Raw genomic sequence first — 17,025 nt, 5'->3', positions numbered from 1 at the left:
ATTACTCTTCACATGTTCATGGATTTTTCAAGTCCTGAAATGTTAATATCTAACTAGTCACCACTCTTCAACTCTTTGTTGCAACTTATGCAAACCTTCTTTGTAAAATTTAATAATTATGGCACTTTTAGCACTACTGTATGTCTAAATTCAAAACTCCACTGAGAATTAAACCTGACTCCCCAGATGATTTTTTTGCATTTTGGCGTGACAAGCAATTGCAACTGTTAGAACCGTCAAAACAAAATGTACAGAATTAAAAAGAATACAAGTTTAGGCGATAGAAAATTAACTGTTTGATTCTCATCTCCACCCAGCTGTACCTAAAACCTCTAGCTCCAACCTTTTTATTGATCAAAATCCAGATATCCAAAATTTTATGTCCGAATACTGTTACGCTTTCGTAAACATTGCCCAAATCTCCAGTTTAAAGTATGTGTTTGACAACTTGTGATGATGCAAAGACAGTTTAACAGCATTTGACAGTATCTGATATTAAAATTTACCATGACATTTCCTCTTATTAAAATGATTCAAGAGAAATGTTTATCAAAAATCGACACCGTGATAACCTAATTTTATTTTGAAAAACTTCTAGAAAAAGGTAAAGCCAATATATTTTCTGATCGAAATTTGATTGTGATTGATAGAAATTAAATTAAAATTAAATTATCTGTTTTGGTTGGCTGCATAAATAAGAACAGAACAGAGTGAAGTTTTTTGTGCACTGTTTATCAGGTCACACATAGCAAATGAAAGTAGTTGGGCAGCATTCAATACAAAAGGTACAATACGGATTCTTTTTCTGCCTGTTCATATTACTTGTGAAATTACAAGTCTAAATTTTGACAGAATTTTTATAGGCTTAGGTATATATTGATTAAACACAGTATTTCATTAGTTAGCATAAAATAAAAAATATGTTGCATAAATAAGCTCTTATTGCATGTTCATTATTGGTTTTTAGATGATCATTAGCTCCTGCAGCCTAATCCACTTACCCTTCAATTTTTATTGCATATTTGGCATTTTTATTTTTTCATTTTCTCGGATAATCTGAAGGCCCGGGCCTGCAGTGCTTTATAGAAGCTGCTGACATTGAGCATAAATAATGAGAGAAAAAATATAATATGTATATGTATAATCCCGGTGATTGGTAAACAAAGTATACCCTGCTGAACATAGCCTATAGCTGCCAGGTTGAATACCCATCTTGATTTTACAGTTATTTCTCGTGTTTTAAATTCTTTAGCTCTCACGCCAATGAAAGTTGATTGAGTCCGACTTGGCAGTGAAAACATCTGTGCATGCTGGGAATCTTGCTGCCAAGCCAGATTCAATACAATTCCGTTGCTTAAAAAAATGGCATGAGAATTACCTTGTCACTACCAATATCATCTGCAAATTCTGAATATTTTAAAGAAGCATTTAAATCGAAAGCTGTGGGTCATTTCCTAACTAAAATTATTGTGACCCCCCTTTGAAGAAGAAGGGGTATATTGTTTTGCAGATGTTGGTCAGTCTGTAGACCAATCCGTTTCCGGATCATAACTCAAGAATGCTTGGGCCTAGGATCATGAAAGTTGATAGAGAGGTTGGTCATGACCTACAGATGACTCCTATTGATTTTGAGATCAGTATGTCAAAGGTCAAGGTCACTGTGACCCAGAACAGTTAAACGGTTTCTGGATGATAACTCAAGAACGCTTGGGCCTAGAATCATGAAAGTTGATAGGGAAGTTTATCATGACCAGCAGATGACCCCTATTGATCTTGGGGTTAGTTGGTCAAGGTCACAGTGACCCGGAACAGTTAAGCTTGGGCCTAGGAACTCAAGACTTGATAGAGAGGTTGGTTATTATCAGCAGATGACCCCTACTGATTTTGAGGTAAGATGGTCATAGGTCAAGGTCACAGTGACCCGGAACAGTAAAACTGTTTCCGGATGATAACTCAAGAATGCTTGGGCCTAGGATCATGGAAGTTGATAGGGAGGTTGGTCATGACCAGCAGATGACCCCTATTGAATTTTTAGGTCAGTAGGCCAAAGGTCAAGGTCACATTGACCTGGAACAGTTAAACATTTTCTGGATGATAACTTGAGAACGCTTGGGCCTAGGATCACGCAACTTGATAGGGAGGTTGATCATGACCAGCAGATGACCCCTATTTATTTTGAGGTCAGTAGGTCAAAGGTCTAGGTCACATTGACCCAGAACAGTGGAACTTTTGTGTACAGTGACCAAATAATTTCTGTTCCTTGTGCAATTACTGAATCATGCATCAAGGGGGGCATTTCGTGTTCTACGAGCTCTTGTTAAGTGGGACTTTTCAAAAATTATTTTCGTGTAAAAACGAAAATGAATGCAAATAAGAGGGTTATGCCTTTAGAGCACCAGTAACTTGATTTCTAACATCACCAACTACGTTTAAAGCATAAAAAGTGCAATTACTGAATGCATCAAGGGGGGCATTTCGTGTTCTCTACGAGCTCTTGTTAAGTGGGACTTTTCGGAAATTATTTTCATGTAAAAAAATGAATACAAATGCCTTTAGAGCACCAGTAAGTTGATTTCTAACATCACCGACTACGTTTAAAGTGAAATGCAACGTTTTGTTAAAAAGTTGGAAAAAAAAATTCTCCAAGCCATTAAAACATTTAGGTTTGGGCCAAAAGTTTAGGGTAGGTGGGATATTGGAAACAAACAATTTTTTTTAGGCCTAAGAAGTAAAAACTTATTTTGAGTGTTTCATGATCAACACGCTTTTCTTTTTAGCTCACCTGAGCAATCGATGTCCGTCGTCTGTCGTTCCTTTTGTAGTCTGTCGTCTGTCAACATTTAGCTTGGGTATGCGATAAAGGCTGTATTTTTCAACTGATCTTCATGAATTTTGGTCAGAATGATTACCTTGATGAAATCTAGGCCGAGTTCGAAAATGGGTCATCTGGGGTCAAAAACTAGGTCACTAGGTCAAATCAAGGAAAAACCTTGTGTATGTGATAGAGGCTGTATTTTTCAATTGATCTTCATGAAATTTTGTCAGAATGATTACCTTGATGAAATCTAGGCCAAGTTCGAAAATGGGTCACCCGGGGTCAAAAACTAGGTCACTAGGTAAAATCAAGGAAAAACCTTGTGTATGCGATAGAGGCTGTATATTTCATTTTATCTTCATGAATTTTGGTCAGAATGATTACCTTGATGAAGTCTAGGCCGAATTTGAAAATGGGTCATCTGGGGTCAAAAACTAGGTCACTAGGTCAAATCAAGGAAAAACCTTGTGTATGCGATAGAGGCTGTATTTTTCAATTGATCTTCATGAAATTTTGTCAGAATGATAACCTTGATGAAATCTAGGTCAAGTTTGAAAATGGGTCACCCGGGGTCAAAAACTAGGTCACTAGGTCAAATCAAGGAAAAACCTTGTGTATGCGATAGAAGCTGTATTTTTCATTTTATCTTCATGAATTTTGGTCAGGATGATTACCTTGATGGATTCTAGGCCGAGTTCGAAAATAGGTTATCTGGGGTTAAAAAGTAGGTCACTAGGTAAAATCAAAGAAAAACCTTGTGTATGCGATAGAGGCTGTATTTTTCAACTGATCTTCATGAAATTTTGTCAGAATGATAACCTTGATGAAATCTAGGCCAGTATTGAAAATGGGTTATCTGGGTTCAAAAACTAGGTCACTAGGTCAAATCAAAGAAAAACCTTGTGTATGCGATAGAGGCTGTATTTTTCAATTGATCTTCATGAACTTTTGGTCAGAATGATTGCCTTGATAAAATCTAGGTCAAGTTTGAATATGGGTCATTGGGGATTAAAAACTAGGTCACTAGGTCAAATCAAATAAAAACCTTATGTATGCAATAGGGGCTGCATTTTACACCGGATCTTCATGAAATTTAATCAGAATGTTTGTATGAAATCTAGATGAAGTTTGAATATGGGTCATATGGGATAAAAAACTAGGTCACCCGGTCAAATTAAAGAAAAACATTGTGTATGCAATAGGGGCTGCATTTTACACTGGGTTCACATAAAATTTAGTCAGAATGATTGCCTTGACGAAATCTAGGTCAAATTAGAATATTGGTCATCTGTGGTCAAAAACTAGGTCACTAGGTCAAATCAAAGAAAACCCTTTGTATATGCAATAGAGACTGTATTTTTCAATTGATCTTCATGAAATTTGGTCAGAATGCTAACCTTGATGAAATAAAGGTCAAGTTTGAGTATGGGTCATCTGGGGTCAAAAACTAGGTCGCTAGGATATATCAAAGAAAAACGTTTTGTATGCGATAGAGGCTGTATTTTTTTAATCAAGGTTGATGAAATTTAGTCAGAATGATTACCTTGATCAAATCTAGGTCAAATTCGAATGTAGGTCATCTTAGCTCAAAAACTAGGTCACTGGGTCAAATTGAAGAAAATGCTTGTTTAGACTTAAGACCACATTTTTGATCCAATCTTAATGAAAATTGGTCAGATTATTTGTTTCCATGAAATCACTATGTCAAACATGTTTACACTGTTATGGTGTGTTTATCAGGTGAGCGACCTAGGGCCATCTTGGCCCTCTTGTTTAAGTATATAGCAGTTCGGTAACCAGATGCCTAGCCTGTATTCTAGCCATCCGGTAACCAGACGCTTAGCCTATCTGCTAAGGTTTTTGTAGCCGTCTGGTAATCAGTTTGTTTATGAATGGTGTAATGAATTAATTTGATTCATCATATTTTGTTTTTCAAAGATAGCAATTTTTACCTGTTCATGCTATGCTGTAACAAAACATAATTATGTAATTGATCAAAACATATGCTCAATGTTTTTTAAATGGCTAAAATATTGGCTGAAATTTGGCACAAGTGTAGAGGGGAGTGGAGCCTGACCTCCAAGTGTGCTTTCTTGCATTTGTGCTGATTCGTGCCCTAGGGCCCCAATGGCAGCTGCAACAGTTGACCTGTTTGGTGATATTTTTATGGTACTATGGGAATAAACAGATAAAGGAATGACAAACCAGATGACTTTGCTGTTATTTCATATTTCCTAAATGTCATCGTTTTCTTCACAAATTTATATTACTTCAGTTTTTCATAATATTGGAATCAGTTCTCTCAGAAAATCTGTAAAATAGACTGGCATTTGTCACAATAAGTTAACATGAATAAAAAAAATCACATTTTTTATTATCAGTCTAGTGACTAGTCTAGATGTCTATGGGTACATGTGTAGATACGTACCTTTAGAATCTTTGAGATAATCTGCACCTCTAGAATTCTAGAGGTATGGATTTGTATACCTAGACTCTTCCAAAAATTAAACCTGCAAAAACTTAAGGTTGACTTTCATGAATTGGTATAAGTAGGTCCTGTTATGGTTGTTACTTTCCTTACACTTGAAACAAAAAGGGTGCTAAAGATAACTGTGAAAATAACGTAGGGTTCTGCATATTGTAATAAAAAAATCCATTCTATTTCCCAGGTTTGAATAATAAAAAAATGCACTTTAAATCTTTTTTTTTCAGGTTTCATTTTTGAAGAGCGTAATGCATCAACAGAAGTAACTGTGAGGTTTTCAGAAGGCAAGAAGGCATCTGTAACTACATTCTGTTTCCGAGGTCTTCCGCAGTCACTGTTACGTCTGTGGACAAACCCTGTTGTAAGTTACAATGGCAGGTTACCTCAAAATTATTTTTTCAATGCATTAAAGCAAATCTTTCACAAACTTGTGTAGAAAAAATGACATTTTCTTTGAGTCTTTGCTCATTAATATGATCTTTTGACATTGTAATCTTCTTGACAATTTGATAAATTGTTTGAGTAATATTCAAATTTAGGATGCATAAATATATAATATAGTTATTCATTTGTACTTCAATTTTTGTGTAACATCCTTAGCTATGTTGTAGGCTATAGTAGAAGATGTTACCTTTTAACCATCTGGTGTTTTAAATTTAATTGTTTAAAAGATCAAAGTATTGTTGATTGAAGGTCATGTCTAAAATAATGTTCCAAATAGCAGGGCTGATTACACTGGTTTGAGAATGGGACAAATTGTCCTTTTTTCACTCTTTCAGTTAAGGACTTTAAGCTTTGAAATTTGGTTAACAGCATGTTTAGTTTTAATTTTGCCATTGGGTGTTTGGGTCTAATTACAGCCCCAAATTGTCATAAACAAAGGAAAAGAGAATCAACAACAACAACAACAACAAAAGCACCAGATTTAATGCAGGGCTGGCAAGATCTGATTTTGACTTACTTGTCCGTTCTTGATAAAAGCTTTTTCTGTTGCACATTATATACAAGTTATATAGTAAAATATAGTGAAATTCTACTTGATTGCACATGGGCTTTGGAACAAGCTAGGCAAGTTGGACAATTGATTTTGCCACCCTTGCAATGAATAGAATAAATTTATATATATAAGATACCAATTGAAATATTAATTTTGCTTTTTTTCTTTAGCTTCATATATCAAGAAAAGATATACCTATGAATGAATCAAGTAAATACATCACCTACTTTGGGAATTCTGTATCAAATGTGGAACACAGAAGCAAGCAACCAGGATATGTAATGCTACAGGTATAATGGCAATGATTGTTTATTAGCCAGTAGATATTTGGGAAATTTTGAACCAGTTTCCTGTTAATGTAGAACAAGTACATTTTTTGTCCTTCTCAAAGTACAAATTTCCATGTGTGCGTTGTTTTTGTTTTTTACTCAAGATTTTGATAACATGGACCATACTTTTACAGATTGAAATTTTAGCAGTGTTTAAAAACAAATTTGGTCAATTTAAATGTGATAAAACTTCATAAAAGTTAGATTTTGATAAATTTTACAAAAAAAAAAAAGAGGATCAACAACTAGGTTATAACACACTTAGTCAAAATTAATATGTTTTGATGGTCATACGTTGCAACAGTTTTGCAATCCTGTTAGATACTGCAAAATCTCATAAATTTAGTTTGCATGAAGTTTTGTGAGTTTACAATGTACCTGTAGCAGCTGTTTCTTGGGGACCAGAATTCAAAGATATTTAATTTTGAGGATGAAATAAATGTATTGGTATAATATAGGTTTTAGTTCACCTGAGCAGGAAGTACTTGTGGTGAGCTTTTAGGATAGTTTTGCTGTCTGTTGTCCATCCGTCCACAATTTCTGTAAAGAACATTTCCTACTAAACCACCAAGCCGTCTTCAATCAAACTTCACAGGAATGTTTCTTTGATGATCCGCTTTCCGATATTTAGATCTAGGTTATCCATACATAATTTGGTTTCCATAGTAATCAAAAGGAAAAACTTAAAAAATCTCCTCAGATGTTGCTGGCTCAGTTTTTAAATAATTTCGCAGGAATAAACCAATACCAAAATTCCTTCAGAATCAGATTTTCCTATATGGCTTTATGGAAGGTTTTCCTTAGAAACAGCAGACCCAGTTTTTAAATAATTTCACAGTAAAATTCCTTTGATGACCTATCAATTCCTTCAAACCATTCTGTTTTATTAAAAAACATCGCTGCCAGGGGGTGGGACTAGTTTGCTCTTTATGGCTATATGAAAATCTTACAAAATCTTCTCCCCTGAAACAGCTGATTTAACTGTTATATTCCTTTGGTGACACTACCAAATTCATTATCAAGTTGAATTATTAAAGAATGGCTGCCATGGGGGCAGGGTTATTTTTATCATTATTGCTATGCAGAGAACTAAATATCTCCTCTATAACTGCTGGCTTAAATTCAAAATAATTTCATATACCCATAGATGTTACCATGGGTGAGCCTGTACCAAATTTCTTGAAGTCCCTACCCACGTTGCTACACACAGTCGCATTTTAACAATTAAAAAAAAAAAAATTGTTTCTTGTGTTTCTTGATGTTTGTCTCTTTGTATCGCATCATAAGGCCATTTCTCTCTTTTGTACTATTAGTTCATTTTGTTTTTGATATTGTCTCTTAGAGTCACATCACCACTCCCCCTGCAGGCCCTACCACCACACTACATACACATGCACACACATAAATAGTGGAAACTGTATAAATCTGCTGGTTTCAAAATAAAATCACAGATGTTTTCCTTGTGTGACTGGCTCTACCAAAAACTTCAAGCAAGCTCATCTGTGAAACTCGGGTGAGCAATCTGGGGCAATTATGACCCACTTGTTATTCATACTATGTAATCATTTAATTATGTCTCACCCCCCCACTGGGGGAGACATACTGTTTTTGCCCTGTCTGTCCATCCATCCTTCCGTCCATCCGTCACACTTCATTTCCGATCAATAACTAGAGAACCGTTTGACCTAAAACCTTCAAACTTCATAGGCTGGCAGGCCATATGAAGTAGACAACTTCTATTGCTTTTGGGGTCACTCCAGCAAAGGTCAAGGTCACAAGGGCCTGAACATGGAAAACAATTTCCAATCAATAACTTGAGAACCACTTGACCCAGAATGTTGAAACTTAATAGGTTGATTGCTTATGCAGAGTAGATGACCCCTATTGATTTTTGGGGTCACTCTGTTAAAGGTGAAGGTCACAGGGGCCTGAACATGGAAAATCATTTCCGATCAATAACTTGAGAACCACTTGACACAGAATATTGAAACTTGGTAGGATGATTGGACATCCAAGTAGATGACAGCTATTAATTTTGGGGTCACTCTGTTAAAGGTCAAGGTCACAGGGGCCTGAACATGGAAATCCATTTATGGTCAATAACTTGAGAACTACTTGACCCAGAATGTTGAAACTTAATAGGATGATTGGTTATGCAGAGTAGATGACCACTGTTGATTTTGGGGTCATTCTGTTAAAGGTCAAGGTCACAGGGGCCTGAACATGGAAAACATTTCCGGTCAGTAACTTGAGAACCATTTGACCCAGAATATTGAAACTTCATAGGATGATTGGTTATGCAGAGTAGATGACTCCTATTGATTTTGGGGTCACTCTGTTAAAGGTCAAGGTCACAGGGGCCTGAATATGGAAAACCATTTCCGATCAATAATTTGAAAACCACTTGACCCAGAATGTTGGAACTTAATGGGAGGATTGGACATGCCAAGTAAATGACCCCTACTGATTTTGGGGTCACTCGATCAAAGGTCAAGGTCACATGGGCCTGAACATTGAAAACCATTTCCAATTCATAACTTGAAAACCTCTAGGCCCAGAATGTTGAAACTTGGTGGGATGATTGGACATGCCAAGTAGATGATCCCTATTGCAGCCAACCATCAGTGTCTCTTTGACTTTTGCTACTGTCCCCTATTGACTTCTTGCTTATACGACTTTGCATTGGGGGAGACATGCACTTTTCTACAAAAGCATCTTCTTGTTTTGATTTTTAGTTCGACTATTCAAAGAATAGGTAGAGCTATTGGACTCATCCATGCGTCGACATCCTGATTTGGTTAAGTTTTTGTATGTAAGCTGGTATTTCAGTAACCACTTGTGGGAATGGATTGAAACTTCAAATACGTTTTCACTGTGATAAACTGACTTACATTGCACAGGTTCCATAACTCTGTTTTGCTTTTTTACAGAATTATTGCCCTTTTTCGACTTAGAAATTTTTGGTTAAGGTTTTATATGTAAGCTGGTATCTCAGTATCAACTTATGGGAATGGATTGAAACTTCACACACTTGTTCACTGTGATGATCTGACGTGCATTGCATAGGTTCCATAACTGTACTTTGTATTTTTACAAAATTATACCCCTTTTTCGACTTAGCAGCAGTTTTTGGTTAAGTTTTTGTATGTAAGCTAGTATCTCAGTACCCACAGTTGGGAATGGATTAAAACTTTACATACTTGTTCACTGGGATGATCTGACATGCATTGCACTTGTTTTGTAACTCTAATTTGCTTTCTTACAAAATTATGCCCCGTTTTCAACTTAGAAAATTTTGGTTAAAGTTTTGTATGTAAGCTGGTATCTCAGTACCCACTTATCGGAATGGATTGAAACTTAACACACTTGTCCACTGTGATTATCTGAAATGCATCGCACAGGTTCCATAACTCTACTTAGCATTTTTACAAAATTATGCCCCTTTATGGTTAAGGTTTTGTATGTAAGCTGGTACGAGAATGAATTGAAATTTCACACAATTGTCTATTGTCATGAGCTGATCTGCATTGTACAGGTTTATTAACCCTGAGTTGCAATTTTACAAAATTATGCCCCTTTTTGGACTTTAATATTCATTCAATTGACAAGGCTATTGAATAGTCGAGCGTTGCTGTCCTCTGACAGCTCTTGTTTATTGGGATATGAATTTGCTTTTCCCAACATTTTAAGAAAAGATTTGCGGATGTTTAAATTATTTTGTTAGGAATTAATTTTGAGCTATCAAAAAAAAACAATCAGATTTTGTTTTGCAGTTTTGTGGCTTGTTTCAAACACAAATTCCATGTAAACTAGTCCCCATGTTAACGATTTTACAGTGATTCATTCAGTTAGTTGAAGCAATGGTAAAATACTCAGAAATTAGTCTCTTTTGATTATGACAATTAGATGATGAGTGTCAAATATCATAACATGTTTAAAAGCCAACTAAACTCGAGTTGTAATAATAATTTGTTGCTGTAAAAGATCTGTATATTGTTGTTTTCAGAGTTGGATATCTTCAATGAGTCCCTTGAAACAGACTGACGATATTTCTCTGGAACCTTTCAACCTAAGCTGTTATATTATAGATACAAATGTGGACTACAAAGCCAAAGTTAAAATTAAAGGTTTGTTGTCTTCATTTACACTTAGAGTTAATATTGAAATTTTTATAAACCAGGTTTTCAGAGAAATACATGTACAACAATTATTGTTTTTTTATAAACGTTGGGGTCTTTTCTGTATATTTCTGTGACACTTGAGATTGAATGAAACTAGTATAAGGTCATAATCACAATTTCCCATTCATAATTTTAACATGACATGAGGCATTCTAACTGACCAGTCACAGAGCTGCAATTTCAGTTACCTGGTTTAAACAGATAATATGAATAAATATTGACTTGAGAAGTGAACGTCACATTAATTCAGAAATCAGGTATAGTTGTTCAAGAGGGGATTGGTGTATATTAGCAACAAGATTGAACTAAAATTTAAAAACAGAAAAAAATCTCCTGAAAATTGGCACATTTGTATATTGTGACATTTTACAACAATTTATCCATAAGTCTGATAAATTTCTATAATTTTTTGCAAAGGTGACTCTGAGAAAAAAAGTTTAAACCCGTCAGGAGAAATTTTGAATGGGAGTTGTGGCCAATGGAAAATACTCTGTTTGTAAACAAAGCCACATGAATGTGATCATGCTGTTTGTAAACAAAGCCACATGAATGTGATCATGCTGTTTGTAAACAAAGCCACATGAATGTGATCATGCTGTTTGTAAAAAAGTCACATGAATGTGATAATAATTGTAGCAGTGTGCTACCTATTAAGCATACCACCATGAGTAGCATGTTGAATAGAAGAGTTAATTGACCGGGACATAGGCCTACTGAGAACCTTCTACAAACCCTTGCTGGCATATAAATCAGCATATATGTTGCTTTAAAACATTAAATTTTCATTTAAATATTGAATTCATTAAATACTTCATTAAATGATTTGATTTGAATTAATCCAGTAACCTAATACCTTTTGTAAAATTCTAACTTGTTCAAATATGTCTGCTCCAAGGGCACTAGACAACTTTTGGGGACAGGTACCCATACCCTCAGGAAGGCGAATTTTTCGTCGTTTTAAGACAGAAAGGGCAAGTTTTTAGCCATATATATGTTACTACTTTTCACACTTATTAAATAAATACTGTTTTCTATCTTTTCTAACTAATTTAACTATATTGCAGCAGTAACCTTTCTTAGAGGCACTATAATATAACTTGAAAGATAGTTCATATCTAGTGTCAAACAACCTATTATCAGAGGAATTTTCTTCTCAGAAAGGGGGGGGGGGAATTATGAGGGGAATGGGGCCCATATTCGGCCCCAGAAATGGCCAAACTAGTGCCCTGTCTCCTTTGGATAGAGGAGTAGCCAGAGCTTAAAGCAACAAATCCATTTATAAGTCCTCTTCGTGTGTACACCTTGATAGCACTGCAACATCCTTGCACGAACCTCTTAGATTTTGTTCTTGTAGTTTCTGTTCACAGCGTGATCTAGCTGCTAGTGCTTGAAAAGATCTTAAAAAACAATTTCTCATGAAATGATGAATAATAAATGTAGCAAACTTGTCTCAATTTCACATTGCAGGTGTTTGATTTAGGACATTGTGCCCATCTTGTTAAAATAAAGGTCACAATTCCAATTGAAAAAATACACACAAACACTATTTCACTTTTAAACACATGTATAATTTCAGCTGCTGATCTTTGGTTCATTGCCTTCCTGATTGCTGGCATTGTCATCTTCTTCTCAGCTAAATCATGGAGTCAGTAAGTAGCAAGATTTCTATTCTATGTCAAATTATATTTGATAGACGTGCCAACATTTGGTATTATCTCCTTTGCATTACAGTCAGTTTCAGCTGTGGCTGAAATGAAATTATCCTCCAACTGTTTATTTTGTTTAGAGGGGCATACACACATAGAGATTTAAAGGAGAATGCACACCTCAAGGTCTATATATTTGTTTTTATGCCCCTGGGCATACATTATTTGTTTTTATGCCCCCAGGTATACATAGCGATTTATCTGTCAATTTGACCATCCTACCGTCCGTGATCCGTATGTACCAGATTTAACTGTTTGGCCTACAGCCCTCATTAATGACCCAATTTAGTTCATACACTCAACAAACCTTGTGGCTAGACATACAAACTGACCTATATATAAATGACCTTGATCCCCATATGACATTTACCTTCAAACTGAAAGATTTAATAAACAGTATTTTTGGTCCTAGAGCCCACATAATTGACCCAAATTAGTTAAACTCCCGCCACATGCGGTGGGAGCCGTGGGGTTATAGGAATGGTCTCCGTCCGTCCTTCCCCCTGTCCATAACATTTTGTGTCCACTCTGTTTCTCCTAAACCCCTTGAAGGATTTTCATGAAACTTGGGTCAGATAATCACCTCATCAAGACAATGTGCAGAACTGATGAGTCAGCCATGTCGACTTAAGGTCAAAGGTTTTAGCCTTCCATTTTGTGTCTGCTGTGTATCTCTTAAACCCCTTGAAGGATTTTGAAAAAATCATGAAACTTTGGTCAAATGATCACCTCAAGATGATGTGCAGAACTCATGAGTCAGCCATATCAGCTTAAAGTCAAGGTCACATCTCGAGGTCAAAGGTTTGAGCCTTCCATTTTGTGTCCGCTCTGTATCTCTTAAACCAGGGGCCCCGTGGCCAAGTGTTTAAGGTCGCTGACTTCAAATCACTTGCCCCTCATCGATGTGGGTTCGAGCCTCACTCGGGCGTTGAATTCTTCATATGAGGAAGCCATCCAGCTGGCTAACGGAAGGTCGGTGGTTCTACCCAGGTGCCCGCTCGTGATGAAATAATGCATGGAGGGGCACCTGGGGTCTTCCTCCACCATTAAAGCTGGAAAGTCGCCATATGACCTATCATGTGTCGGTGCGATGTTAAATAAAAAAAAAACAAAAAAAACTCTTAAACCCCTTGAAGGATTTTCTTGAAACTTTGGTCAAATGATCACCTCAAGAAGGGGATGTGCAGAACTCATGAGTCAGCCATGTCTGCTCCAGGTCAAGGTCACAACTTACGGTCAAAGGTTTTAGCCTTCCATTTTGTGTCTGCTCTGTATCTCCTAAGCCCCTTGAAGGATTTTCATGATACTTGGCTCAAATGATCACCTCATCAAGACAATGTGCGGAACTCATGGTTCAGCCATGTCTACTCAAGGTCAAGGTCACAACTTAAGATCAAAGGTTAGAGCCTTTCATTTTGTGTACACTCTGTATCTCCTAAACCCCTTGAAGGATTTTCATGATAATTTGGTCAAATATCACCTCATCAAGAGGATGTGCAGAACTCCATGTTGGCTCAAAGTCAAGGTTACAACTCAAGGTAAAATGTTTTAACTCTGTATCTCCTAAACTTCTTGATGGATTTTCATGATACTTAGGTCAAATGATCACCTCATGAGTTAGCCATGTCGGCTTAATGTCAAGGTCATAACTCGAGGTCAAAGGTATGAGCCTTCAATTTTGTGTCTGCTCTGTATCCCTCAACCCCTTGAAGAGTTCTCAAATTCATTGATGTTGACATACATTGACTCAGGGCTCGAGATAAGATGCGTATTAACGTAAATTACGCTTTGAAATAATGCATATACGCATGTTTGGTCCTTTTTGTACCCCCCGACAACAAAGTTGTAAGGGGGGGTATACTGGTTTCAGGTTGTCTGTCTGTCTGTCTGTCCGTCTGTCTGTCTGTCCGTCTGGTCGTCTGTCCGTCTGTCCGTAGACGCAATCTTGTGCACACCATCTCTCGTTATCCCCTTGACAGAATTTAATGGAACTTCACACAAGTGATCAGTACCAACAGTAGTTGTGCATGGGGCATGTTAGGTTCTTTTAGAAAAAGAATTTGCAGAGTTATGGGACTTTGTTTTTTTGTTACTATAATATATACATAGACACAATCTTGTGCGCACCATCTCTCCTCATTCCCTGGACACAATTTAATGAAACTTCACACAAGTGATCAGTACCAACAGTAGTTGTGCATGGGGCATGTTAGGTTCTTTTAGAAAAAAAATTTGCAGAGTTATGGGACTTTGTTTTTTTTTAACTATAATATATACATAGACACAATCTTGTGCGCACCATCTCCCCTCATCCCCTTGACACAATTTAATGAAACTTCACACAAGTGATCAGTAACAACAGTAGTTGTGCATGGGGCATGTTAGGTTCTTTCAGAAAAAAAAATTCCAGAGTTATGGGACTTTGTTTTTTTGTTACTATACTAAAGACATAGACACAATCTTGTGCGCACCATCTCTCCTCATCCCCTTGACACAATTTAATGAAACTTCACACAACTGATCAGTAACAACAGTAGTTGTGCATGGGGCATGTTAGGTTCTTTCAGCGACAAAAATTGCAGAGTTATGGGACTTTGTTTCTTGTTAACATACTATGTACAGACAGTCTTCATATGCAATCTTGTGCGTGCCTAATCTACCAAACCCTTGCACACAATTTAATGAAACTTCACACAAGTGATCAGTACCAACCCTAGTTGTGCATGGGGCATGTTACATTCTTTTAGATAAATATTCTGCATAGTTATGGGACTTTGTTTTTTGTTACTATACTGTATACATACAGTCTATATACATACAGTCCACATAATTATGCAGTCTTGTGTGTGTCAGATTGCAATGTACTGTGTCAGTGCATGCGGGGGGGTACATTCATCACCTTTAGTGATAGCTCTAGTTTTTTCAGCGTATAAAAACGTATAGGAAATTACAGAAACGCACACAATGACTTTAAACTAGCGTAAACAAACTCTGAATTGTCTTGGTGCTTTACGAAACACAGCACGGTCGACATTCATTCTCCTACATTGAACATACACATGCATTGAATGATACTCTATAATCCTAGGTAAAACTATATGATACACTTAATGCATGTGTAAATCGAATCGTTGGGAATTATATTGAAAGTACAGTACAAGTAGTGTATTTTGAAGCAGTGTCGAGTCTGGGGCGGAGTAAACAATAAAAAAAAGCATACAGACACTAAATAGAAAAATGGCGCGAAAAGATGGTAGTCACATAATGGCTGATACAAATAGTACTCAGTTTTTTTTTGCTTTGCAGAGCTATTTTCCTTATTTTCTTTGCAATGTTTTTTTGCTAAAATCACATGACAGATCTATGTTTGACATGTGGTAGCATTTTCATAATAAAACAACTTTTTCATGGAAACTTATATCATACCACTATAATTTGGGGTCTCATTTTTAGCTCACCTGTCACAAAGTGACAAGGTGAGCTTTTGTGATCGCGCAGCGTCCGTCGTCCGTCGGTCCGTCCGTTCGTCTGTAAACTTTTGCTTGTGACCACTCTAGAGGTCACATTTTTCATGGGATCTTTATGAAAATTGGTCAGAATGTTCAGCTTGATGATATCTAGGTCAAGTTCGAAACTGGGTCACGTGCAGTCAAAAACTAGGTCAGTAGGTCTAAAAATAGAAAAACCTTTTGACCTCTCTAGAGGCCATATATTTCACAAGATCTTCATGAAAATTAGTCAGAATGTTCAACTTGATGATATCTAGGTCAAGTTCGAAACTGGGTCACGTGCCATCAAAAACTAGGTCAGTAGGTCAAATAATAGAAAAACCTTGTGACCTCTCTAAAGGCCATATTTTTCATGGGATCTGTATGAAAGTTAGTCTGAATGTTCATCTTGATGATATCTAGGTCAGGTTCAAAACTGGGTCGTGCGTTCAAAAACTAGGTCAGTAAGTCTAAAAATAGAAAAACCTTGTGACCTCTCTAGAGGCCATACTTATGAATAGATCTTCATAAAAATTGGTCAGAATGTTCATCTTGATTATATCTAGGTCAAGTTTGAAAGTGGGTCACGTGTTTTCAAAAAGTAGGTCAGTAGGTCAAATAATGAAAAAACCTTGTGACCTCTCTAGAGGCCATATTTTTCATGGGATCTGTATGAAAGTTGGTTTGAATGTTCATCTTGATGATATCTAGGTCAGGTTTGAAACTGGGTCAACTGCGGTCAAAAACTAGGTCAGTAGGTCTAAAAATAGAAAAATCTTGTGACCTCTCTAGAGACCATACTTTTCAATGGAACTTCATGAAAATTGGTCAGAATGTTCACCTTGATGACATCTAGGTCAAGTTCCAAACTGGGTGACATGCCATCAAAAACTAGGTCAGTAGGTCAAATAATAAAAAAACCTTGTGACCTCTCTAGAGGCCATATTTTTCATGGGATCTGTATGAAAGTTGGTCTGAATATTCATCTTGATGATATCTAGGTCAATTTCGAAACTGGGTCAAC

General features: G+C 36.5%; 1 protein-coding gene across 2 annotated transcripts in view; it reads left to right on the top strand.

The window, feature by feature from the left end:
- The window catches only part of LOC123561389 (nuclear envelope integral membrane protein 1-like), a 47,704-nt gene that overhangs the window by 1,544 nt on the left and 29,135 nt on the right, over nucleotides 1–17,025 (top strand). For both annotated transcript variants that reach the window (XM_045353730.2, XM_045353729.2), the window contains exons 2-5: nucleotides 5,528–5,661; nucleotides 6,468–6,587; nucleotides 10,633–10,753; nucleotides 12,384–12,456. In XM_045353730.2, coding sequence (XP_045209665.1) covers nucleotides 5,528–5,661; nucleotides 6,468–6,587; nucleotides 10,633–10,753; nucleotides 12,384–12,456 — 448 coding nt within the window. The remainder of the gene's footprint in view (nucleotides 1–5,527; nucleotides 5,662–6,467; nucleotides 6,588–10,632; nucleotides 10,754–12,383; nucleotides 12,457–17,025) is intronic.

The sequence above is a fragment of the Mercenaria mercenaria genome, chromosome 10, assembly GCF_021730395.1.
Source record: "Mercenaria mercenaria strain notata chromosome 10, MADL_Memer_1, whole genome shotgun sequence".
Lineage (NCBI taxonomy): Eukaryota > Metazoa > Mollusca > Bivalvia > Venerida > Veneridae > Mercenaria > Mercenaria mercenaria.
The sequence above is the reverse complement of the archived record's forward strand: the minus strand, read 5'-3'. Positions and strand labels throughout refer to the sequence as shown.